Source organism: Carcharhinus amblyrhynchos, chromosome 14 (assembly GCF_965287045.1).
Source record: "Carcharhinus amblyrhynchos chromosome 14, sCarAmb.v2.hapA, whole genome shotgun sequence".
Classification (NCBI taxonomy): domain Eukaryota; kingdom Metazoa; phylum Chordata; class Chondrichthyes; order Carcharhiniformes; family Carcharhinidae; genus Carcharhinus; species Carcharhinus amblyrhynchos.
Window position 1 is genome coordinate 2742900 of NC_137337.1, and position 23553 is coordinate 2766452.

Below are 23553 nucleotides of genomic sequence, written 5' to 3' on the forward strand. Positions count from 1 at the left end.
AGACCTGCTGTATCTATTGATATTTATTATTGATGAGATTCTTGTTAGCTCAGGGAGGTTGGGATTTAGGAAGCTAAGGGAATGTAGATACAGATCAGGCTTTAGAACCTAAAATACAGGGACAGCAGTGGGCCATTCAGCCCCTCCAGCTTGCTCTACTATTCAGTATGACTATATATGTTCAATGACCCCGCCTCCAAGGCTTCCCAGTAAACAGAATTCCAATCACTAATAACCCTCAAAATAAATTAATCCTCAACTCCATCTATAACTGGAGGTGTCTTGTTTTCAAACTATGTCCTCATGAGTAGATTGTTGCATCTTCCCTGCTACCTGATGCCAAGATTTCTCCCTCCCTCCTTTCCGAAATAAGCAGTGGTATGTTTTCTGCTTTCCAATCCACAGAGAACGTTTGTGAACTGAAAGAATTTTGGGAGATCAAGCCAATGTATCCACTATCTGTTTAACTACCCACAGAGTCACACAATCGTTACAGCTCAGAAGTACAGCGGCTCTCCAAATCAGCATCATAACTTTGTGCCATCCCCCTGTCTTCTCCCCAGACCCCTGCACATTGTATCTGTTCAGATAATCATCCAATGCCCTCTTGAAAGCCTTGATTGAACCTACTTCCATCACACTCTCAGGCAGCACATTCCACACCCCAACCACTCGCTGGGTGAAACTTTTTACTCCATCGCTTTTGCTTCCTTTGCAAATCACTTTAAATCTGTGCCCTCTAGTTCTTGATCCTTATGAGGGTGAATAGTTTCTCCCTGTCTTACTCTGCCCAGCCTTTTCACGATTTTGAACATCTCTATCTAATCTCCTCTTAGCCTTCTTCTCTTCAATGAGTCCCAATCTTTCCAATCTATCCTCATAACTACAGATTCTCATTCCTGGAACCACTCTTGTAAACTTCTTCTGCGCTCTCTCTTCACATCCTTCCTACAGTGTGGCGCCCGGCACTGTACACAATATGATGTCTAACTGGTGTGTTAGCTCAGCATAGCCTTTGGTAGAATCTGTACAGTGCAGAAGGAGGCCATACAGCCCATTGAGTCTGCACCGACCCTCCAAAAGACCACTTTATCGAGCCCCATTCCCTTGCTCTGTAATTGTAACCCCAGACATTGATCACAGCCAATCCACCAAACCCACACATCTTTGGACTGTGGGAGGAAACTGGAGCACCTGAAGGAAACCTACGCAGACATGAGGAGAATGTGCAAACTCCACGCAGACGGTGACCCAAGGCCAGAATTGGACCCGGGTTCCTGGAGCTGCAGCAGTGCTAACCACTGTGCCGCTGTGCCGCCCTCCATGCTCTTGTATTCTATGCCCCTATTAATCAAACCCCGAATACTATCTGCTTTATTAGCTGCTCTCTCCTCCTGCCTGCTACCTGCAATGATCTATGTACATATATATACCCAGGTCCCTCTGCTCCTGCACCCCTTTAAGAACTTTACCCCTTATTTAACATTGTCTCTCCATTTTATTCCAACCAAAATGTATCACCTCACACTTCTCCACATCAACGTCATCTGCCACCAGCTGCCCACTCCACCAGCTTGTATACTCTGCTCCTTTTGAACTTCCACACAGTCCTCCTCACAATTTATCATCCGTAAACTTTGAAATTGTCTCCTGCACAACCAAGATTGAGATCATTCATATATATCAGGAAAAACAAGGCTCCCAAAACCCACCCCCGGGGATCCCCAACTGCAAACATTCTTCCAGCCTGAAAAATATCCATATCTCTGCTCCTATTGTTCAGTCAGTTTTGTACCCATTTTAATTAAATTTTCGCAGTTACTGGACTGACACTGCGATGTAGTACTGAAGGAGTGCTGCACTGCCCAGGGCACTGTCTTTTAATTTGGTTTTGTTTCTCTTATGAGTTTTTGGAAGGTGAAGAATAATTCAATAATATCTTGTTTTTGTTTGAAAGCAGCTCACAGGCTGATATTTCCAGGCCGAATATTGTTACCCTCAGGAAAGCGATAAGTGATGGAAAAGTTCTGGGGAATGTCGCTGAAGCCCAGAAATCAGAAGATCGACGGATTCAGTACGTTACATTCGAAAACATCAAAAGTGAGCATGTGTGTGTAATATTACACAGTTTCTTGTTTCCCTTGTCCCTAGCATTGTCCCTATTCGTCTTCCAAGGGCATCAACTCCCATGAGGGCTGGCGTTCCTCCGGGCGTGCCAGCTGTGGTTTAGTGTGGAACACTCCTGTCTCTCAGTCAGATGGTCAGTGATACAAATCCCACTCCAGAGACGTAAGCTCAAAGACCCAGGCTGATACTTCAGTGCAGCGCTGTGTGATCCCAGCCTTTCAGCTGAAATATATTAAACTCTGTCTGTTCTCTCAGGTGGATCTAGGAGATTCCATTGGACACAATTAGGAGACAAATCCACAGATTTGTCACAATGCAGAAGGAGGCTATTTAGCTCACCGTGTCTGCACCCACTGTCCAAATAAGCATTATGGTTTAGTGCCATTCTCCTGCCTCCCCCCCGCCCCCCCACCCCGCCCGGCCCTGAACATTCTTTCTCTTCGAATGATCTTCTGATGCCCTCTTGAACATCTCGATTGAACCTGTCTCCGCCACACTTCCCAGCAGCGCATTCCAGACCCAACCACTCGCTGGGTGAAAAAGTGTTTTCTTGTATCGCGTTTGCTTTTTTTTTGCAAATCATTTTAAATAAGTGACTTCTCATTCTCAATCCTTTTCTGAGCAGGAACAGTCTCTCCCTGTCTACTCTGACCAGCCCCCTTCATGATTTTGAACATCTCTGTCAAATGTCCTCTTAGCTGCCTTCTCTCCAGTCTGGCCTTGTAACTGAGGTGAGAGCAGTGAGTTCTCCCTGGTACACTGGGTCAATATTTATCCCTCAATCAACATCTCTCAGAGTGTTTGATCACCAGGGAGTTCAAGTTGCTGTGGCAACATACATTCTGTAACTCAGAACTGGAATAGACACCAAGATTCTTTCAATCACATGGTGATTTAGAGTGCCTCCCACTCTTATTGCCAGCCAATGGTGTGTGTGGACAAGATTTGCAGGTTGAATGGTTCCTTGGCCATCATTTCCTGGGTTGGGATTGGAACCTGGGGCTTTAGGATCAGGGTAAGGGTGCCACCCACTGTGCCACAAGACCTCCATAACCCTGGGGTAGAGAACTGCAATGAGATCCACTCTCACGCTTCCAATCTCCAAAGAGTATAAGCCCATTCTACTCACTACCTCCTCCAAGGACAACTTTCTCTTCCCTGGAATCGATCCAGTCAAACTTCCTTGTTTTCTCCCTAAGGCAAATATATCATTCTTTGGAGATCAAAAGAGTACGCAGAATTCCAAGCGTGCTGTCATCAACCAAATCTGCTCAATAGGGGGCGGCATGGTGGCACGATTGCCTCACCAGTGACCAGAGTCCAAATCCCAGTTTGGGTCACTATCTATACAGAATCTGCATGTTCTCCCCATGTCTGCGTGGGTTTCCTCTGGGTGCTCTGGTTTCCTCCCACAGTCCAAAAGACGTGCTGGTTAGATACATTGGCCATGCTACATTCTCACTCAGGGTACCCGAACAGGTGCCGGAGTGTGGTGACTAGGGAATTTTCACAGTAACTTCATTGTGGCAGTGCTGGTGTAACTCTAACCTGTGACTAATGAATAAAACATTAAAAAATCTTTCCCTGTAGAACAGTCCAATCACCCCTGAAACTAATCCACAAATGAGCAGAAGCAGATCAGAGTTGATGAATAAACCTGGCACTGACAGAGAGGAGATAGAAATAGATGGCAAGCAACTGGGGAGGGGGTAACTGCAGGTGGGGTTACAGTGTGAACAGGGGTGTTGTGATGGTGGGGTTACAGTGTGAACAGGGGTGTTGTGATGGTGGGGTTACAGTGTGAACAGGGGTGTTGTGAAGGTGGGGTTACAGTGTGAACAGGGGTGTTGTGAAGGTGGGGTTACAGTGTGAACAGGGGTGTTGTGATGGTGGGGTTACAGTGTAAACAGGGTGTTGTGATGGTGGGGTTACAGTGTGAACAGGGGTGTTGTGATGGTGGGGTTACAGTGTGAACAGGGGTGTTGTGAAGGTGGGGTTACAGTGTGAACAGGGGTGTTGTGAAGGTGGGGTTACAGTGTGAACAGGGGTGTTGTGAAGGTGGAGTTACAGTGTGAACAGGGGTGTTGTGATGGTGGGGTTACAGTGTGAACAGGGGTGTTGTGATGGTGGGGTTACAGTGTGAACAGGGGTGTTGTGATGGTGGGGTTACACTGTGAACAGGGGTGTTGTGATGGTGGGGTTACAGTGTGAACAGGGGTGTTGTGATGGTGGGGTTACACTGTGAACAGGGGTGTTGTGTAAATTGCACTCGGTATATTAGTAATTGTGATGTGACATGTTTTTGTCCTTTAACAGAGGCTGCTTTCCTTCTACTGGAAGAAAAAGGTTTCGGCTGCAATTCGCCATTTTTTCAGCAGATGTTACAGTAAGAGTTTGTCTCTTTTTGTTGCCTTGTGACTGTACTGTGGCTGTGGCTCACTCTCCCTCACCCACAGCAGAGAGCTTTCCCCAGCTTTGTGGCCAACAGTTATCCCCCAATGGACAGGTGATCGATCATGTTAATGTTTGTGGGATCATTCTGTGCATGTTTCCTAATCACAGCAGTGTCCACAATTCATAGTACTCCATTATTGGACATCTGGATGGTAAAATTGTAAAACCGCCAGCCTTTTCTTTTCTCTGCTTTCGTCTCCCTCTCCCTCTCTTACTCCCTCTTATCTATCTCTGGGTTTTGCTGCCTCTCTCTGTCTGTTACTCTGGGAAGAATTTTAATTTCAGTGATGGGACAGGCTCTCACTCGGTGCTTGGTTCTTGACTTGTTTGGAGATTAGATCCAGTGGCCATTCCGATCCCTTGCCCAGTGCCCCCGCAGGTGAGATAGTTTTGAAATATCTCACTCTACCCCCACCCACGTCTCTTTCTCTGTTTTCATTTCTTCTCATTTCTTGTTGTTAGGGTTTCAATTGGCCAGTATTTATTGTCCATCCCTAATTGCCCTTGAGCAGGTGGTGGTCAGCATTTGCCAGAACATTTCCTCCTTACCTCCTAGCCAGTCCTCTTGGGGAAGCCATTGTTTTACAACCACTTTTAAGAACCTTTAAGCTGATCTCATGGTGGGTTGGGAGTTTTTATGGCAACCTGTCAAACACAGTGCAGCGGTAGCTGTATAAATCCCCAGGGGTATGTCTCCAACATGCAGAGCTGGATTTGTTTTTCAAGAATTCATAGTGCGCTCCTCCTGCTCACACAACCTCCAGACTGACTGACTGGAACGGTGGTTCCTGTGCTGTCCTCTCTCACTGCACCGAGTCTCGGTCTCTCTGACCCCTGCCCTACTTTTCAATGAACCAATGCAACCAATGGGACAAGCCAGGAGGCTGCACAATGTTAATGACCAATGTGTGCTGTCCATGTAGCCCTGCACAGAGGGTCTCCAATCTTGGTGTTTTTTGACCAGCTGAGACGTGGAATGAAACATAAAGATTCATCCAGAGGCTGTGACAGGGAGGAAGATGGCAGTGGAGGGCGGCAGAACCTCACTGACCATCAATACATTTAGGGAACTCTAGATGAATGTGCAAGACAGGAAGAATTGGTAAGAAATGCTGATGGGTGAGATGAAGAGTAGTGGGAGGACACTTGTGTGGAGTATGAGTACAAGTCTGGAACTGTTTGTGTGTAGATTTGATGTGACCTGTTAATGTTCTAAGCCCAACTGTCCTAACTTGTGTCTTCAACAACAGTAAACCCAGCCTGGAGCTGATTGGATAACAATACACAGCAAGATCTCACAAATAGCAACATGGTATTGACTGGATCATCTGTTCCATGATGTTGATTTAGGGATAAATATTGGCCAGGACCCGGGACATTGGGAATAACTTCCCAGATCTTCATCAAATAGTGCCATGGGATCTCTGACATTGCCTGGAGAAAGCAGGTGTATCCATGATTTAAAGGAGCGAATGTTCCCATCCCACTTCGCCACGGGAATCGTAGGTGGGGGGCAGGCGGGGGCATGTAGAGGTCCATTGATGTTGGGTGGGATTTTCCGGTTTTGGGGCGAGCGCAACCGGACAATCCTGCCCAAGATTTCTTTCAGCGATGCAGCACTCCCTCAGTACCACACTGGGGCATCAAGCTGAATATTGGGTGATCTCTGAAATGGGATTTGAACTCACAACCTTCTACGGTAAGAGCTGAGATTGCTACCCACTAAATAATGCTGCACTGCCGTAGGTACAGTCTTTCAGGTGGAACACTAATGCATCGCTGCATGTGCTCTCTCAAAATGCCATGGGAATACTCGATGAATATTGGGAAAGGTGGGGAGAAAAGTTACTGGAGATGATGAAGAGAGGAGAGATAAACTGAATTCTAGTTAAAGGTTCACCAATGAAACAATATCTTCCTTTCCCAGTTTCAGATGGAACTTTTGTGTATTTTCCAAAGTGTTCATTTTCAGTTTTTGCTGGTTATATTGTGATGTGTAAAATGCAGCATTGTTCTTTTGCTGTTTCAGAACTCCTCACTTGAACAAATTTCTGAAGATGTTACTCAATTATTTTTCTGCATTCCTTGCTAAGTATGATTTGCTGTCCAAGCCGGGTACTTTTGTCACGTAAGTGTGGTGGTAAGAACACAAGAAATAGGAGTAGATCACATAGCCTGTCATGTCTGCTTTGCCATTCAATAAGATCATGGCTGATCTTGGACTAAAGTACCCTTTCCTGCCTGCTCTCAATATCCCTTAATTTCCTGAGAGGCCAAAACTCTGTCTATCTCAGTCTATCTCAGCCAAACCAGTGGCGTTTGCTACCAAATAAACCTGTTGGACTTTAACCTGGTGTAGTGAGACTTCTTACTGTGTATATCTCAGCCTTAATCAGACAAAGGTTTACAGGAATGGTTCCAGGGATAAGAAACTTCAGTTATGGGGATAGATTGGAGAGGTTGGGACTGTTCTCATTTAATCATAGACTGCCAACAGTGCAGAAGAGGCCATTTGGCCCATCGGGTCTGTCCCAACTCTCTGACAGTATCTTACCCAGCCCCATCCCCTCATCCAATCCTTGTAACTTCACACATTTGCCGTGGCTAATCCATCTAACCTACACATTTTTGGATACAAAGGGTCAATTTAGTATGGCCAATGCACCTAGTGCGTGCATCTTTGAACTGTGGGAGGAAACCGGAGCATCTGGAGGAAACCCACGCAGGCACGGGATAAACAATTCTGTAAAATATATTCCACAGTGGAGCATCCACATCTTCAAAATAAGGGGAATGCAACTCAGGACCAAGATGAGCAGAAATGTCTTTACACAGAGGGTTGTGAATCTTTGGAATTCTCTACCCCAGAGGGTGTGGAAGTTCAGTCACTGAGTCTGCTTCACACAAAGATTGACAGGTTTCTGATGAACAATAAGGTAAAGGGTTATGGGGATCATGGGTGTAAAAGGCAGTGACGTGTCTTATCGGCCATGATTGTATTAAATAGTGGGGTGGGCTATTGGGCTGAATGGCCTACACCGGTTCCTCCTCAGTTCCGATATTTTCTGAGGCATCAGGAGCAGATGGAAACCCCATTGAAGCACTAAAACACAGCAGTGAAGGATTGTCACAAGTACAATTTCCATTAGCTGGAAGGAGAACATGTCAGGAGATCTCAGGACATCATCATTGTGACCAAAGAAAGGTAACATGACCAGTTGCAGTAACTGAAGAGGGTTTTCCCTGCCTTTGGTCACAGGGAAGATCATCGCAAGAGACCTCTAATCACCGTCTTCCTATGACTGAAGAATTCCTCACAAAGATGCAATGCCGATTCTGCTCACTAAGAGGCACGATGGACAAGATCTTCACCACATGGCACCCAGTAGAGAAATGCAGGAACAGCACTAACCCCTGTACATGGCCTTCTTTATCCTCACAGGCCTTCCATATGGTCAACCATGAGGGATAATACAGCATCCTCCTCTGTTCCAGCTGTCCCCAAATGTTTGTGACCATCCTCCTCCGCCTGCTCCATGATGACATGCAAGCTGTGATCCTGACCAACTGATCCACCACAGGTCTAATTCATGTTCAGACTGGCGTCACGCAAGCTCCACTTGACACTCCACTTGATTCCTTACTCCAGTGCTCCATCTTACCATCAGCAAGCTCCCTGCTGATGGTAAGCTACAGAACAATTGGGAATCTGTTCACTTTCCATTACATAGAAGCCAGATCCAAGGTTGTCTCATCCTCTATCATTGAGCTACAGTACGCAGTTGATGCCTGTGCCTGTGCACACTCAGAGGCTGAGCTCCAAGCCATTGTCACCACCTTCACCCAGGCATACAAGAGCACGGGCCTGACACTAAACAATAGGAAAAGCTTTATTGTCAACACGGTGTACAGTGGTTATGGATAGCTTGATAGCACAGTGGTTATCGCTGCTGCTTCACAGCGCCAGGGACCTGGGTTTGATTTCCGGCTTAGGTCACTGTCTGTGTGGAGTTTGCACATTCTCCCTGTGTCTGTGTGGGTTTCCTCCGGGTGCTCCGGTTTCCTCCCACAGTCCAAAAGATGTGCAGATCAGGTTGTTTGGCCGTGCTAAATTGCCCCTTAGTGTCAGGGGGATTAGCCCCAAATAAACCTGTTGGACTTTAACCTGGTGGAGTGAGACTTCTTATTGTGTTTATCTCAGCCTTAATCAGACAAAGGTTTACAAGAATGGTTCCAGGGATAAGAAACTTCAGGTATGGGGATAGATTGGAGAGGTTGGGACTGTTCTCATTTAATCATAGACTGCCAACAGTGCAGAAGAGGCCATTTGGCCCATCGGGTCTGTCCCAACTCTCTGATAGTATCTTACCCAGCCCCATCCCCTCATCCAATCCTTGTAACTTCACACATTTACCGTGGCTAATCCATCTAACCTACACATTTTTGGGTACATGGTGTTACAGGAATAGGGTCTAGGTGTTTGTTGTTGGTGCAGACTTGTTGGGCCGAATGGCCTCTTTCTGCACTGTAGGATTCTATGATCGATGATCTTTATCTGTAACTGGTCCTCTACCTATCTGCCCCTGCCACACAGCACTGACCCCCCCCCCCCTCCCCCGCAGCTATCCAGGCTTTGGACAACATGAGCCACTTTCCAATCACTGGGAGCCTACTGTCAACAAGGACAGACGTAATCCCATTGCTCTTTCCCTATTGGGTGAGCCTCCACTCACCTGGTGAGGAGGTTTGTATTGTACGAGGGCCACGGGGAGACCTATAGCTGATGGTAGGTTTGGAACGTGAATTGGGAGAACGATGGGAAGGTGATGGGGCGGGGTTGAGGGAATCAGTGAAGAGATGATGGACAGGAGATGATGGATGAAAATAGAAGGAGCTCAGTTAACCTCTCAGCTGTTGCTGTTGTTAAAGTTTCTGTTTTCCGTCCCGTTCCTCCCAGTGCCCTGGAGCAGATAGAGATGGCTAACGCTGATGCTAAAATGGAATTAGCACAGAAACTGATGGCGCAGATATACTCAAAACTGTTACTGGGTTTGGACATGGTGAAACAGCACCACATGGCATGTGGAAAGTAAGTACCCACTTCAGTTTTATTCACCAAAACTGACATATCGGATGAGGAACAATTGAGGACTCTGGGTCTGTACTGGTTGGAGTTTAGAAGAATGAGGGGGGGATCTTATTGAAACTTACAAGTGGAGAGGAGGTTTCAACTAGTAGGAAAAACTAGAACCAGAGGACACAACCTCAGGCTAAAGGGACGATCCTTTAAAACAGAGATGAGGAGGAATTTCTTCCAGAGAGTGGGGAATGTGTGGAACTCTTTGCCACAAAAGGGTGGCCACATCATTGAGTGTCTTTAAGACAGAGATAGAGAGGTTCTTGATTAATAAGAGGATCAGGGATTATGGGGAAAAGGCAGGAGAATGGGGATGAGAAAAATATCAGCCATGATGGAATGGCAGAGCAGACTCGATGGGCCGAGTGGCCTAATTCTGCTCCTAGGTCTTACGGTCTTCTGGACATCTGCATTGATGGCCGCCGAGCTTGGAGCAGTGCGAGGATAAGTGATGCCTCTCCTGGGCCCTGCTCCCAGCCTCCTCCCTCCTTTTTTCCTTGTGGGTTCATTTCCTCAGCTCCCCTCAAGGGGATTGGTAATGGCACAGCCAAATATACAGCTGGAATTTAATGCCCTGTCTTTGGTAGAGGGGGCAGGTAAGCAGCTGGGAGGGTGGGAAGAAGCAGACGGCCATGTAAGGACCAACCCCATCGCTGCTGGTATCGCCCCAGTGACGATGGAGAGACTCACCACGTGGGAAGCCAGCCAGTTTCCTTGTCAGGATCCCAGTGCCCGACCGAGGGACACAGAATCAAGAAGGAGGGGCTCACTGAGAGCAGGACCCCCTTCCCTCTCCCCCTACCCCTGGTTCCTCAACTATAATTCCACACATGACCCCCACTGCCATCATCATTCACCTGGGATCCAATGGCAATTCAAGGCCTTGGTGGCTATCGTACCAGCAGCAGCCACTGCCTCCCACCGCCTTCAGTAATGTGCTGGCCTCTGACTAGCTGCTGGGTTTCCAACCCCGGAGATATAATTCCCAGGCAGGCCTGCCAGCTTACTGGCCTCGTTTGGCCCTTTTCCTGCAATGGACTCTCATTGCCTCTCCAGGTTAAACATAGCTAGCTAAACATGTCAACCATCCCCATGGACACACCCCCACACATATATCCCCATGGATACAGCTCCACATATACAACCCCATGGATACACCCCCGGATATATATCCCCATGGATACACCCCCACACATATATCCCCATGGATACATCCCCACACATACATCCCCATGGATACACCCCTACGTATATATCCCCATGGATACACCCCCACACATATATCTCCATGAATACACCCCTATGTATATATCCCCATGGATACACCCCTACGTATATATCCCCATGGATACACCCCTATGTATATATCCCCATGAATACACCCCTACGTATATATCCCCATGAATACACCCCTATGTATATATCCCCATGAATACACCCCTATGTATATATCCCCATGAATACACCCCTACGTATATATCCCCATGAATACACCCCTACGTATATATCCCCATGAATACACCCCTATGTATATATCCCCATGAATACACCCCTACGTATATATCCCCATGGATACACCCCTATGTATATATCCCCATGAATACACCCCTACGTATATATCCCCATGAATACACCCCTATGTATATATCCCCATGAATACACCCCTATGTATATATCCCCATGAATACACCCCTACGTATATATCCCCATGAATACACCCCTACGTATATATCCCCATGAATACACCCCTATGTATATATCCCCATGGATACACCCCTACGTATATATCCCCATGAATACACCCCTATGTATATATCCCCATGAATACACCCCTATGTATATATCCCCATGAATACACCCCTATGTATATATCCCCATGAATACACCCCTATGTATATATCCCCATGGATACACCCCTACGTATATATCCCCATGGATACACCCCTACGTATATATCCCCGTGAATACACCCCTACGTATATATCCCCATGAATACACCCCTACGTATATATCCCCATGAATACACCCCTATGTATATATCCCCGTGAATACACCCCTATGTATATATCCCCATGAATACACCCCTATGTATGTATCCCCATGAATACACCCCTACGTATATATCCCCATGAATACACCCCTACGTATATATCCCCATGAATACACCCCTACATATATAACCCCATGAATACACCCCTACGTATATATCCCCATGAATACACCCCTATGTATATATCCCCATGGATACACCCCTATGTATATATCCCCATGAATACACCCCTATGTATATATCCCCATGAATACATCCCTACGTATATATCCCCATGGATACACCCCTATGTATATATCCCCATGAATACACCCCTATGTATATATCCCCATGAATACACCCCTATGTATATATCCCCATGAATACACCCCTACGTATATATCCCCATGGATACAGCTCCATGTATATATCCCCATGGATACACCCCTACGTATATATCCCCATGGATACAACTCCATGTATATATTGGTCTTGGAGGGAGTGCAGCTTTACCAGAATGATACCTGGAATCCGAGTGTTAAAAAATAATTTTGAGTTGTATTCACTGGGATAGAAATGGTTAAAGGGTGCTTTGATCCGAGTTTAATAAAGTAAGGGGGGGGCAGCGAGAGAAACTATTCCTTTCTCAGGGCACAGAATCTCAACATTAAAGCTGGATTCTCGGCACTGAGATTCACAGGAAGAACTCTCTCCCGTAAAACTGCTCGGAAAAGCTGCTTATTGTTCACTCTGCTGGTTTGAGATGAAGCAAAGTAACTGATTGGAATTTTTGACAGGGCGATGGGTTCATCCACACACAAGGACAGGCAACTATATGAGGTGAGTGCCATTATCACAGAATGGCTCACTCACCACCCACACAGATACATCCTCATGGATACATCCTCACGGATACATCCCCCCGGATACATCCCCATAGATACATCCTCACAGATACATCCCCACAGATACATCCCCATGGATACATCCTCACAGATACATCCCCACAGATACATCCCCATGAATACATCCCCACCGATACATTCCCACAGATACATCCTCACGGATAAATCCCCACGGATACATCCCCACAGATACATCCTCATGGATACATCCTCACGGATACATCCCCACGGATACATCCCCATGGATACAACCCCATCGATACATCCTCACAGATACATCCCCACAGATACATCCCCATGAATACATCCCCACCGATACATTCCCACAGATACATCCTCACGGATAAATCCCCACGGATACATCCCCACAGATACATCCTCATGGATACATCCTCACGGATACATCCCCACGGATACATCCCCATGGATACAACCCCATGGATACATCCTCACAGATACATCCCCACGGATACATCCCCACGGATACATCCCCACAGATAAATCCCCAAGGATACATCCCCACGGATACATCCCCACAGATAAATTCCCACGGATACATCCCCACGGATACATTCCTATGGATACATCCCCAATGGATATATTCCCACAGATACATCCCCACAGATACATCCCCACGGATTCAACCCCATGGATACATCCCCATGGATACATCCCCACAGATAAATCCCCATGGATACATCCCCACGGATACGTTCCCATGGATACATTTCCACATATATATCCCCATAGATACGTCCCCTTGGATACATCCCCACGGATACATCCCCACGGATATGTTCCCTTGGATGCATTCCCATGGATACATCCCCGTGGATACATCCCCAATGGATATGTTCCCACATATTCATTCCTATGGATACATCCCTATGGATACATCCCCACATATATATCCTCACGGATACATCCCTATGGATACTTCCTCATGGCACATCCCCATGGATACAGCAAATTGGTTAACTCACCATCCTCACCTCTGTTACAGGTAAAAGGATCGACAACTCTTCAGGGTAAATTTGAATCCAGTAAATAACAATCAGCATTCATTTCTAACGAGGAAAATCCTCACTGACACTTTGTCATGACTTCTTCTGAAAATGTGGCACCCCCGATCCTGCAAATCTTACCCTTCAAGGCTAAATCCAATTGTTAGTTATTGAATCTGCTTCCCCCACCTTTCCAGACAGCCACACCAGATAATTATAACCTGCTCTGTAAAAACAAATTATTGTCACATTGCCCCTGGTTTATTTGTTAATTATTTGAAATCTGAGCCTTCTGGTTATTGACCTGTCTGCAACTGGAAAGTGTTATTCTCCTTATCCATCCTGACAAAACCTTTCTCCAAGGGTCAGTCCTGGGACTACTGCAGTTTTGAGATATATAAATGATACTGGAACACAATTGGAAGAAAATGTTTCAGACGTGGAGTTGTAGCGAGCAATGAGGATGCTATAGTGTTCTAAGAGGGTTGCTTTGTCCTGGATGGTGTCTTTGAAAGAATACCTTGTGCTCTTTAAATGCTCCTTCGCTCAGGGCATCAGCTTAACATCGCATCCAAAAGACCTCCAACAGTGCAGCACTCCCTCAGTGTTGCATTGGAGTGGCATCTTTATAAATACAGAACCTTGTGCCTCTGAGACAAAAAGAGTGTCACCCAGCCACTGCTCACACTCAGTATCAGGGCGATGTATTTCAGCACAGTCTGAGATATTAGCCTAATGCCTGTGTGTGCTTCAGGCAAGAACAACTTCCCATAGAATGTAAATAGTTAGGTGTGAACGACTCCTGGTTCGATTCTCCTGGGTACTGAGCAGCCCCCTTTTTGTAATTTTAGTGCTTCTACTCCTACTGCGCTTATGTGACCTGGGTGACCTATGAAAGGAGAAACTTTGATGTGATCGAATTGGAAATAAGCCGACTGCTTCGTTCAGACATATTTACCCCAGCTCAAAAAGTGAAGAAGGGGGAAAAGAGCCCCAAATCTGCCCAGGCAGGCTCCAGGTAATATCATCAGCATGAAGAACACTTCAAAATCGAATGCTTTCATTCATCCCCTATTTTCTTCCCATTCCCGAGGGCGCTGACTCACGAGGGTATGGTTCCCCTCCTCCGCAGAGCAGAATTCTCTCTACACTGTCCCCCCATCAAACACTCCCAGGACAGGTACAGCACGGGGTTAGATACAGAGTAAAGCTCCCTCTACACTGTCCCCCCATCAAACACTCCCAGGACAGGTACAGCACGGGGTTAGATACAGAGTAAAGTTCCCTCTACACTGTCCCCCATCAAACACTCCCAGGACAGGTACAGCATGGAGTTAGATACAGAGTAAAGTTCCCTCTACACTGTCCCCCATCAAACACTCCCAGGACAGGTACAGCACGGGGTTAGATACAGAGTAAAGCTCCCTCTACACTGTCCCCCCATCAAACACTCCCAGGACAGGTACAGCACGGGGTTAGATACAGAGTAAAGCTCCCTCTACACTGTCCCCATCAAACACTCCCAGGACAGGTACAGCACGGGGTTAGATACAGAGTAAAGCTCCCTCTACACTGTCACCCATCAAACACTCCCAGGACAGGTACAGCACGGGGTTAGATACAGAGTAAAGCTCCCTCTACACTGTCCCCCATCAAACACTCCCAGGACAGGAACAGCACGGGGTTAGATACAGAGTAAAGCTCCCTCTACACTGTCCCCCCATCAAACACTCCCAGGACAGGTACAGCACGGGGTTAGATACAGAGTAAAGCTCCCTCTACACTGTCCCCCCATCAAACACTCTCAGGACAGGTACAGCACGGGGTTAGATACAGGTAAAGCTCCCTCTACACTGTCCCCATCAAACACTCCCAGGACAGATACAGCATGGGGTTAGATACAGAGTACAGTTCCCTCTACACTGTCACCCATCAAACACTCCCAGGACAGGTACAGCACGGGGTTAGATACAGAGTAAAGCTCCCTCTACACTGTCACCCATCAAACACTCCCAGGACAGGTACAGCACGGGGTTAGATACAGGTAAAGCTCCCTCTACACTGTCCCCCCATCAAACACTCCCAGGACAGATACAGCACGGGGTTAGATACAGAGTAAAGTTCCCTCTACACTGTCACCCATCAAACACTCCCAGGACAGGTACAGCACGGGGTTAGATACAGAGTAAAGCTCCCTCTACACTGTCTCCATCAAACACTCCCAGGACAGGTACAGCATGGAGTTAGATACAGAGTAAAGCTCCCTCTACACTGTCCCCATCAAACACTCCTGAGACAGGGTATAAGATGTTTGAGGTACAATATCAAGGAGCATCTCCTGATGAAGGAATTTTCTAATTGTTGTGTATCTCACTCACCAGTTTAGGTGCCAAATGGCGCCACCTTAGGTGGCTCTGCAGCTGGGTGGTGGGTTATTATATGTGAACTTCTCCCTAGGTTACTGATCAACCTTTTCTTGTTACTCAGACGGCCTCAGTTAAAGCGACCACCAATAAATAAAATCCTTAACCAACGATCGCCAGTCCTTCAGTCACTGCTCCAGACGCCTCGGGAGAAATCGGACTATCTCTTCAAACAGCACCGTGTCAATCCAGATTTCAACACTGAGCTGGCTGAGGACAAGACCAAGGTGGTGAATCTGGAGGACGACTTGCCTGATGTGTAAGCAACGACCCCCATCTCACCCAGTGGTGTTATCTGGGCACAGACATTGCAGTCCAGAAGGAGGCGCTCTGTCCATTGTGCCTGTTGTTCTCACTCTTGATGTGGATATGCTGGCGTTGGACTGGGGTCAGCACAGTAAGACGTCTGACAACACCAGGTTTCAGTCCAACCGATTTATTTGATAGTAAATTCACAAGCTTTTGGGGTTTGCTCCTTCGTCAGGTGAATGGAGGTTAAAGAGATGTGTATTGTCTCCAGACAGTACAGTAAGTGAGGTTTTGCAAACCCAGGCAAGTCACGGGGGTTACAGATAGTGCGACATGAACCCAAGATCCCTGTTGAGGCCGTCCTCATGTGTGCGGAACTTGGCTATCAGTCTCTGCTCAGCGACTCTGCGCTGTCGTGTGTCGTGAAGGCCGCCTTGGAGAATGCTTACCCGAAGGTCAGAGGCTGAATGCCCGTGACCACTGAAGTGTTCGCCAACAGGAAGGGAACAGGCAGTTTGTTCCTGTAAACTGTCTGTGCTTTATATGCTCTGTCTGAGGCCAGAACTCTCCATTCATCTGACGAAGGGACAAACCCCAAAAGCTAGTGAGTTTACTATCAAATAAATCGGTTGGACTTAAACCTGGTGTTGTCAGACATTTTACTGTGTTCTCACTCTTTGACAGAGTTGTTATGATTTTGAATATCACCATTCAATCTCCCCATAATCCTCTCTGCTCCAGGGAGAACCATCCCAGCTCCTGCTTGTTTACGTTAAAGCTTTATTTATTTATTTGTCACCAGTAGGTTTACATTAACCCTGCAATGAGTCTATTGTGAAAATCCCCTAGTCGCCACACTCCAGTCCTGTTCAGGTACACTGAGAGAGAATTTAGCACGGCCAATCCACCTAACCAGCATAGGCAGAAAGACCTCTTCCTTTGTTGTAACTTTCTTTTTTTTCTGTCTTTCGGACTGTGGGAGGGAATCAGAGAACCCGGAGGAAACCCACACAGACACAGGGAGAATGTGCAAACGCCACACAGACAGTGACCCAAGCTGGGAATCGAATCCGGGTCCCTGGTGCTGCGACGCAGCAGCACTAATCTCTGTACATCGTGCTGATGAGTAAGAGATCTTGGTGTAGTCCATAGACACAAATACTGATAGGCTGGTTATAAATACAGACAGGTTATTTGGGTTTATTACTTGAGGAGAAAACAGAAAAGAAAGGCATACGTCAAGAATGTTATAAACCAGTGAGGAGGCCTGAGCTGGAATATTGTGGACAATTCCGGGTGCCACATCTCAGGGAATTTGGAAAGGCTGGAGGAAGGGAAGTGAGAAAGATTACCAGGATGCTATCAGAATGAGGGACCTCAATTTATGCGAGGAGATTGGAAAAGTTAGGACAATTCTCTTGGAAACCCCTGCCATTCTCTGTCAAGCAAAATGTTGGACAAATCCAATGGAGGCTCATAAGACCGTAAGACATAGGAACAGAATTAGGCCACTCAGCCCATCAAATCTGACCTGCCATTCAATCATGGCTGATTTTTTCACCCCATTCTCCTGCCTTTTCCCCATAACCCCGATCCCCTCATTAATCAAGAACTTAGAACAGCACAGCACAGTACAGGCCCTTTAGCCCTCGATGTTGTGCCGAGCTATGTTCAATCCCAAGATCGAGCTATCCCACTCCCCATCATTCTGGTGTGCTCCATGTGCCTATCCAATAATCGTCTGAAAGTTCCTGAAGTGTCCGACTCCACTATCACAGCAGGCAGTGCATTCTACACCCCAACCACTCTCTGAGTAAAGAATCTACCTCGGACATCCCTCCTATACCTCCCACCATTAACCTTATAGTTATGCCCCCTAGTAACAGCTACATCCACCCGAGGAAATAGTCTCTGCACGTTCACTGTATCAATCCCTCTCACCATCTTCTCAACCTCTATTAAGTTGCCTCTCATCCTCCTTCACTCCAAAGAGAAAAGTTCCAGCTCCCTCAACCTTTCCTCATAAGACCCACCCTCCAAACCAGGCAGCATCCTGGTAAATCTCCTCTGCACTCTCTCCAATGCTTCCACATCCTTCTTATAGTGAGGTGACCAGAACTGAACACAATATTCCAAATGTGGTCTCACCAAGGTCCTGTACAGTTGCAGCATAACCCCACAGCTCTTAAACTCAAACCCCCTGTTAATAAACGCTAACACACTATAAACCTTCTTCACGGCTCTATCCACTTGAGTGGCAACCTTCAGAGATCTGTGGTTATGAACCCCACGATCTCTCTGTTCCTCCACATTCCTCAGAACCCTGCCATTGACCCTGTAATCTGCATTCAAGTTTGTCCTACCAAAATGAATCACCTCACACTCATCAGGGTTAAATTCCATCTGCCATTTTTCGGCCCAGCTCTGCATCCTATCAATGTCTCTTTGCAGCCTACAAGAGCCCTCCACTTCATCCACTACTCCACCAATCTTGGTGTCATCAGCAAATGTACTAACCCACCCTTCAGCCCCCTCCTTCAATTCATTGATAAAAATCACAAAAAGCAGAGGACTCAGCACTGATCCCTGTGGTACACCACTGGTAACTGGCCTCCAGTCTGAAAATTTTCCCTCCACCACCACCCTCTGTCTTCTATGAGACAGCCAGTTACTTATCCAATTAACCAACCCATTCTTTCTCAATGACCTGGCCTTCACAGCCTTTTGCGGCAAAGATTTCCACAGATTCATCACCGTCTGGCTGAAGAAATTCTTCCTCATCTCTGTTTTAAAGGAATGTCCGTTTAGCCTGAGGTTGTGCCCTCTGGTTCTAGTTTTTCCTATTAATGGAAACGTCCTCTTCACATCCGTTCTATCGAAACCTCGCAGTATCCTGTAAGTTTCAGTAAGAAACCCCCCCATCCTTCTAAACTCCAACGAGTACAGACCCAGAGTCCTCAACTGTTCCTCATATGACAAGCTCTTCATTCCAGGGATCATTCTTGTGAACCTCCTCTGCACCTTTTCCAAGGCCAGCACATCCTGTCTTAGATATGGGGCCCAAAACTGCTCACAATTCTCCAAATGGGGTCTGACCAGAGCCTTATACAGCCTCAGAAGTACATCTCTGCTCTTATATTCTAGTGTTTGATATGAATGCTAACATCGCATTTGCCTTCCTAACTGCCGACTGAACCTGCACATTAACCTTAAGAGAATCTTGAACAGTGACTCCTAAGTCCCTTTGTGTTTCTGATTTCCATTTAGAAAATAGTCTGCGCCTCCATTCCTCTTTTCAAAATGCATAACCTCTCACTTTTCCACATTGTATTCCAGCTGCCACTTTTCCCACTCTCCTAACCTGTCCAAGTCCTTCTGCAGCCCCCCACTGCTTCCTCAATGCTACCTGTTCATGTGGTCAACAGTCTCTTGAGACACGGCACCTGGAGGAGGAGGAGGAGGCTCTCCTCAGAGCAGCAAAGGTGAAGCGATGATCAAACAGAACTTTCCAGGATGGTGAGGTTTTGATTGAGGAAATAGGGAAAAACAAATTTTAACCCCTGGCCAATGTGACAATAACTGTAGGTAATCGAGCCAATCCAATTAGAGAAAGATCCAGAGGGAGAGACTTTATTTTTCACTCAGAGAGTTGTCATAAAATCACAGAATTGTTCCCCTTGAATCTGACTGTAAACTCGATTTGCAAATTGGGTCAGGTTTGGTACTGGAGACCATGTCGGAGAAGGTGGACAGGAGATTTCAGAGGTGTTCAAAACCACAAGGGTTCTGCACAGAGTAAATCAGGAAAAACTCATGGAAAGGTCAATGAGAGGATGCAGATTGAAAATAATAGGCAAAAGAATCAAAAGCATGACGATGAAAAATGTTTTCACACAGCGAGTGTTTAGAACCATAGAAACCCTACAGTGCAGAAAGAGGCCCTTCGGCCCATCGAGTCTGCACCAAACACAATCCCACCCAGGCCCTACCCCCACATCCCTACATATTATACCCACTAATCCCTCTAACCTCCACATCCCTAAGCGGCAATTTCTTAGCATAGCCAATCAACCTAAGCCGCGCATCTTTTAGGGTTTAGAATTCACTGTCTGACAGTTTAAAGTTTATTTATTAGTGTCACAAGTAGGCAGACATTAACATTGCAATGAAGTTACTGTGAAAATTCCTTAGTCGCCACACTCAGGCATCTGTTCGGGTACACTGAGGGAGAATTTACCATGGCCAATGCACCCTAACCTGCATGTCTTTGGACAGTGGGAGGAAACCAGAACACCTGGAGAAAACCCACGCAGACACAGGGAGGACATGCGGACTCCTCACAGACAGTGACTCAAGCCAGGAATCGAACCCAGGTCCCTGGCGCTGTGAGACAGCAGTGCTAACCACTGTGCCACTCGACAGGGTGGTGGAGGGAGGTTCCGTTGAAGCTTTTCATAGAACCCTACAGTGCAGAAAGAGGCCCTTCGGCCCATCGAGTCTGCACTGAACACAATCCCACCCAGACCCTACCCCCCCATATCCCTACATATTATACCCACTAATCCCTCTAACCTACACATCCCTGGACACTAAGGGGCAATTTCTTAGCACGGCCAATCAACCTAACCCGCACATCTTTGGACTGTGGGAGGAAACCGGAGTACCCGGAGGAAACCCACGCAGACATGAGGAGAATGTGCCATCGCCACACAGTGACCCAACCCGGGAATCGAACCCAGGTCCCTGGAGCTGTGAAGCAGCCGTGCTAATCACTGTGCTACCGTGCTGCCCTCTTTTCAAAGAGATAGAGCCTGTTATCTGAAAAAGAAGAATGCAAAGGGTTACAGGGAGATGGCAGGGGACTGGCATCAGGTGAGTTACTCATTTAGAAAGACAATGCAGCCAGGATCTGAGCAGGTGATGGGAGTTGATTCCATTAATAATTTTAAAAGGGGGTTGGAGAGCTAGATGGAGATGAAAGATGTAGAAAATTGCTCAGGAAAAGACAGTGGTGTGGGGCTAAGCATGACTACTGTCGCAAAGAGTCAACACAGGTCGGAAAGGAAGGTGCTGACTCTGTGCTGCAAGCTTCTCTGATTCTCCAATCCATCCACAGACTTAATTCCCACATTTTGAGGCTGAAATGATCTCAGGACTGCAGCTCTATCTGCTCTGAGGATGGAGAGATCCCAGAGCCCCATCTCACTGAGCCAGTCTGGGGGAAAGCAGATCAGAGTCTGTGTGATCGAACCCTGTCTGACAGACTGGCCCCCAGAATGTACATTTTGACCTCTGTGGGAGAGTAGGTTTGGGAACGCTCTGCTTGTTGAACAATGTGCCCACTCTCCTGGGTCACACGTTAAACTGTCCACCTTGGTAACTTCACAGAGAGATCTTGGGACCTGTGCAGTGAATCCCAGAGTCAGCTCCCTCAGTAATGAAGGAAAAGTCTGGGAAACTCAGTAAAGCAGCAGCTCTGTGTTTCCAATGGGACACAGGGAATATTAGATGACAAATCAGAACATTGTAGCAAAGCTTGTGGGTTATATCAAAGACGTGTATAGTGAGAAGAATTGACTTATATATCTAAGCTTGAGTCCCCTCCTTTCCTGAAGATTCCAACTCTCACTGGGGTACGGGGTCCCCCACCTCTCCTGAAGGTGCTGACTCTCACTGGGGTACAGGGTCCCCCTCCTCTCCTGAAGGTGCTGACTCTCACTGGGGTACGGGGTCCCCCACCTCTTCTGAAGGTGCTAACTCTCACTGGGGTACAGAGTCCCCTCCTCTCCTGAAGGTGCTGACTCTCACTGGGGTACAGGATCCCCCTCCTCTCCTGAAGGTGCTGACTCTCACTGGGGTTCAGGGTCCCCCTCCTCTCCTGAAGGTGCTGAGTCTCACTGGGGTACGGGGTCCCCCACCTCTCCTGAAGGTGCTGACTCTCACTGGGGTACAGGGTCCCCCTCCTCTCCTGAAGGTGCTGACTCTCACTGGGGTTCAGGGTCCCCCTCCTCTCCTGAAGGTGCTGACTCTCACTGGGGTACAGGGTCCCCCTCCTCTCCTGAAGGTGCTGACTCTCACTGGGGTACAGGGTCCCCCTCCTCTCCTGAAGGTGCTGACTCTCACTGGGGTACAGGGTCCCCCTCCTCTCCTGAAGGTGCTGACTCTCACTGGGGTACAGGGTCCCCCTCCTCTCCTGAAGGTGCTGACTCTCACTGGGGTACAGGGTCCCCCTCCTCTCCTGAAGGTGCTGACTCTCACTGGGGGCTGCTATCACAAATGGTCATATTTTTCCAATCTCTTTCCTGCCATATTGAGATATGAGATTTCAGCTTAAATGGGGATTTAGCTGGAACGTGCTGGTCTTGGTTAGACAGTGTGGTTTTGATTGGATCACTAGCAGGGGGAGTTTGTCATCTGCTGCTGTCCCCGTATCAGGCAGGTCTTGGTGAGTGCAGGGTGGGGACAGAATTGGGCTTGGAGCAGAGTCAAAGCACTAACACATGAAGAAGGGAAAAGCCGTTGGCACCCGTGTAACCCAGTGAGGGATCAGCAGCTTTGGGAAATGTGAGAAGGAATCAGAAAGAAATGCCTCCTTTATCATCCCGTGTTCTGTGTCTTGCAGCTTGGGAATCATCGGGGAGCCACTCTCTAACTTCTTTTCGGATAAGCTCATCCCCATCGAATTTTACAAGGAGAATGAAGGCACGGAGGATCGTGAGGAGGATGTCCTGGGACAGAAGGGTGGATACCACTATACAAGTGCCACTGATTCTTCAACTGGAGACATAAACTCCTCCCAGCAATTTTTGGACATCTCCAGAGCAACGACAGCAGGTGTCGGCTCGGAGATTGATTTGTAAGTTATGTTGTACTGGTTGCACTCACTAAACTGACTTCACTCTATTTAGGAATAAAACTTGTGTGACTGTGTTCTTTTGTTATAAGTTGGGGGTTTCTCCTGGTTTACTCCGTCATTATCCAGCTCCTGAGAAGTGGAAGCACAGAGAGAGGAATGGAATAGGACAGAGGCAGTCACAGGAGCTGTAATATTACCCAAGGTATCAGCTTCCAATCATTTTGAATGCATTTCTACGACAACCCGAGACGAGTGTTTGTGAAAGGTCCCACAAAGTCCATGTGAAATCTGGACCATGGTCTAACGGGCCAAGGGTGCAGTCGTGCTGGGGGTGCCATCTGCTGGTTGATCTGACACTCGGAACAGGAC

At 47.2% G+C, this 23553-nt stretch overlaps 1 protein-coding gene across 1 annotated transcript in view; it reads left to right on the forward strand.

Annotated features, from left to right (window-relative positions):
• ppp1r36 (protein phosphatase 1 regulatory subunit 36) overlaps positions 1 to 23216 on the forward strand; it is a 35297-nt gene extending 12081 nt beyond the window's left edge. Inside the window, exons 4-11 of the mRNA XM_080202095.1 lie at positions 1958 to 2100; positions 4444 to 4513; positions 6611 to 6709; positions 9539 to 9670; positions 12545 to 12587; positions 14508 to 14674; positions 16144 to 16338; positions 22951 to 23216. Coding sequence (XP_080058221.1) covers positions 1958 to 2100; positions 4444 to 4513; positions 6611 to 6709; positions 9539 to 9670; positions 12545 to 12587; positions 14508 to 14674; positions 16144 to 16338; positions 22951 to 23188 — 1087 coding nt within the window. The 3' untranslated portion in view covers positions 23189 to 23216. The remainder of the gene's footprint in view (positions 1 to 1957; positions 2101 to 4443; positions 4514 to 6610; positions 6710 to 9538; positions 9671 to 12544; positions 12588 to 14507; positions 14675 to 16143; positions 16339 to 22950) is intronic.
• Positions 23217 to 23553: the final 337 nt, after the last annotated feature.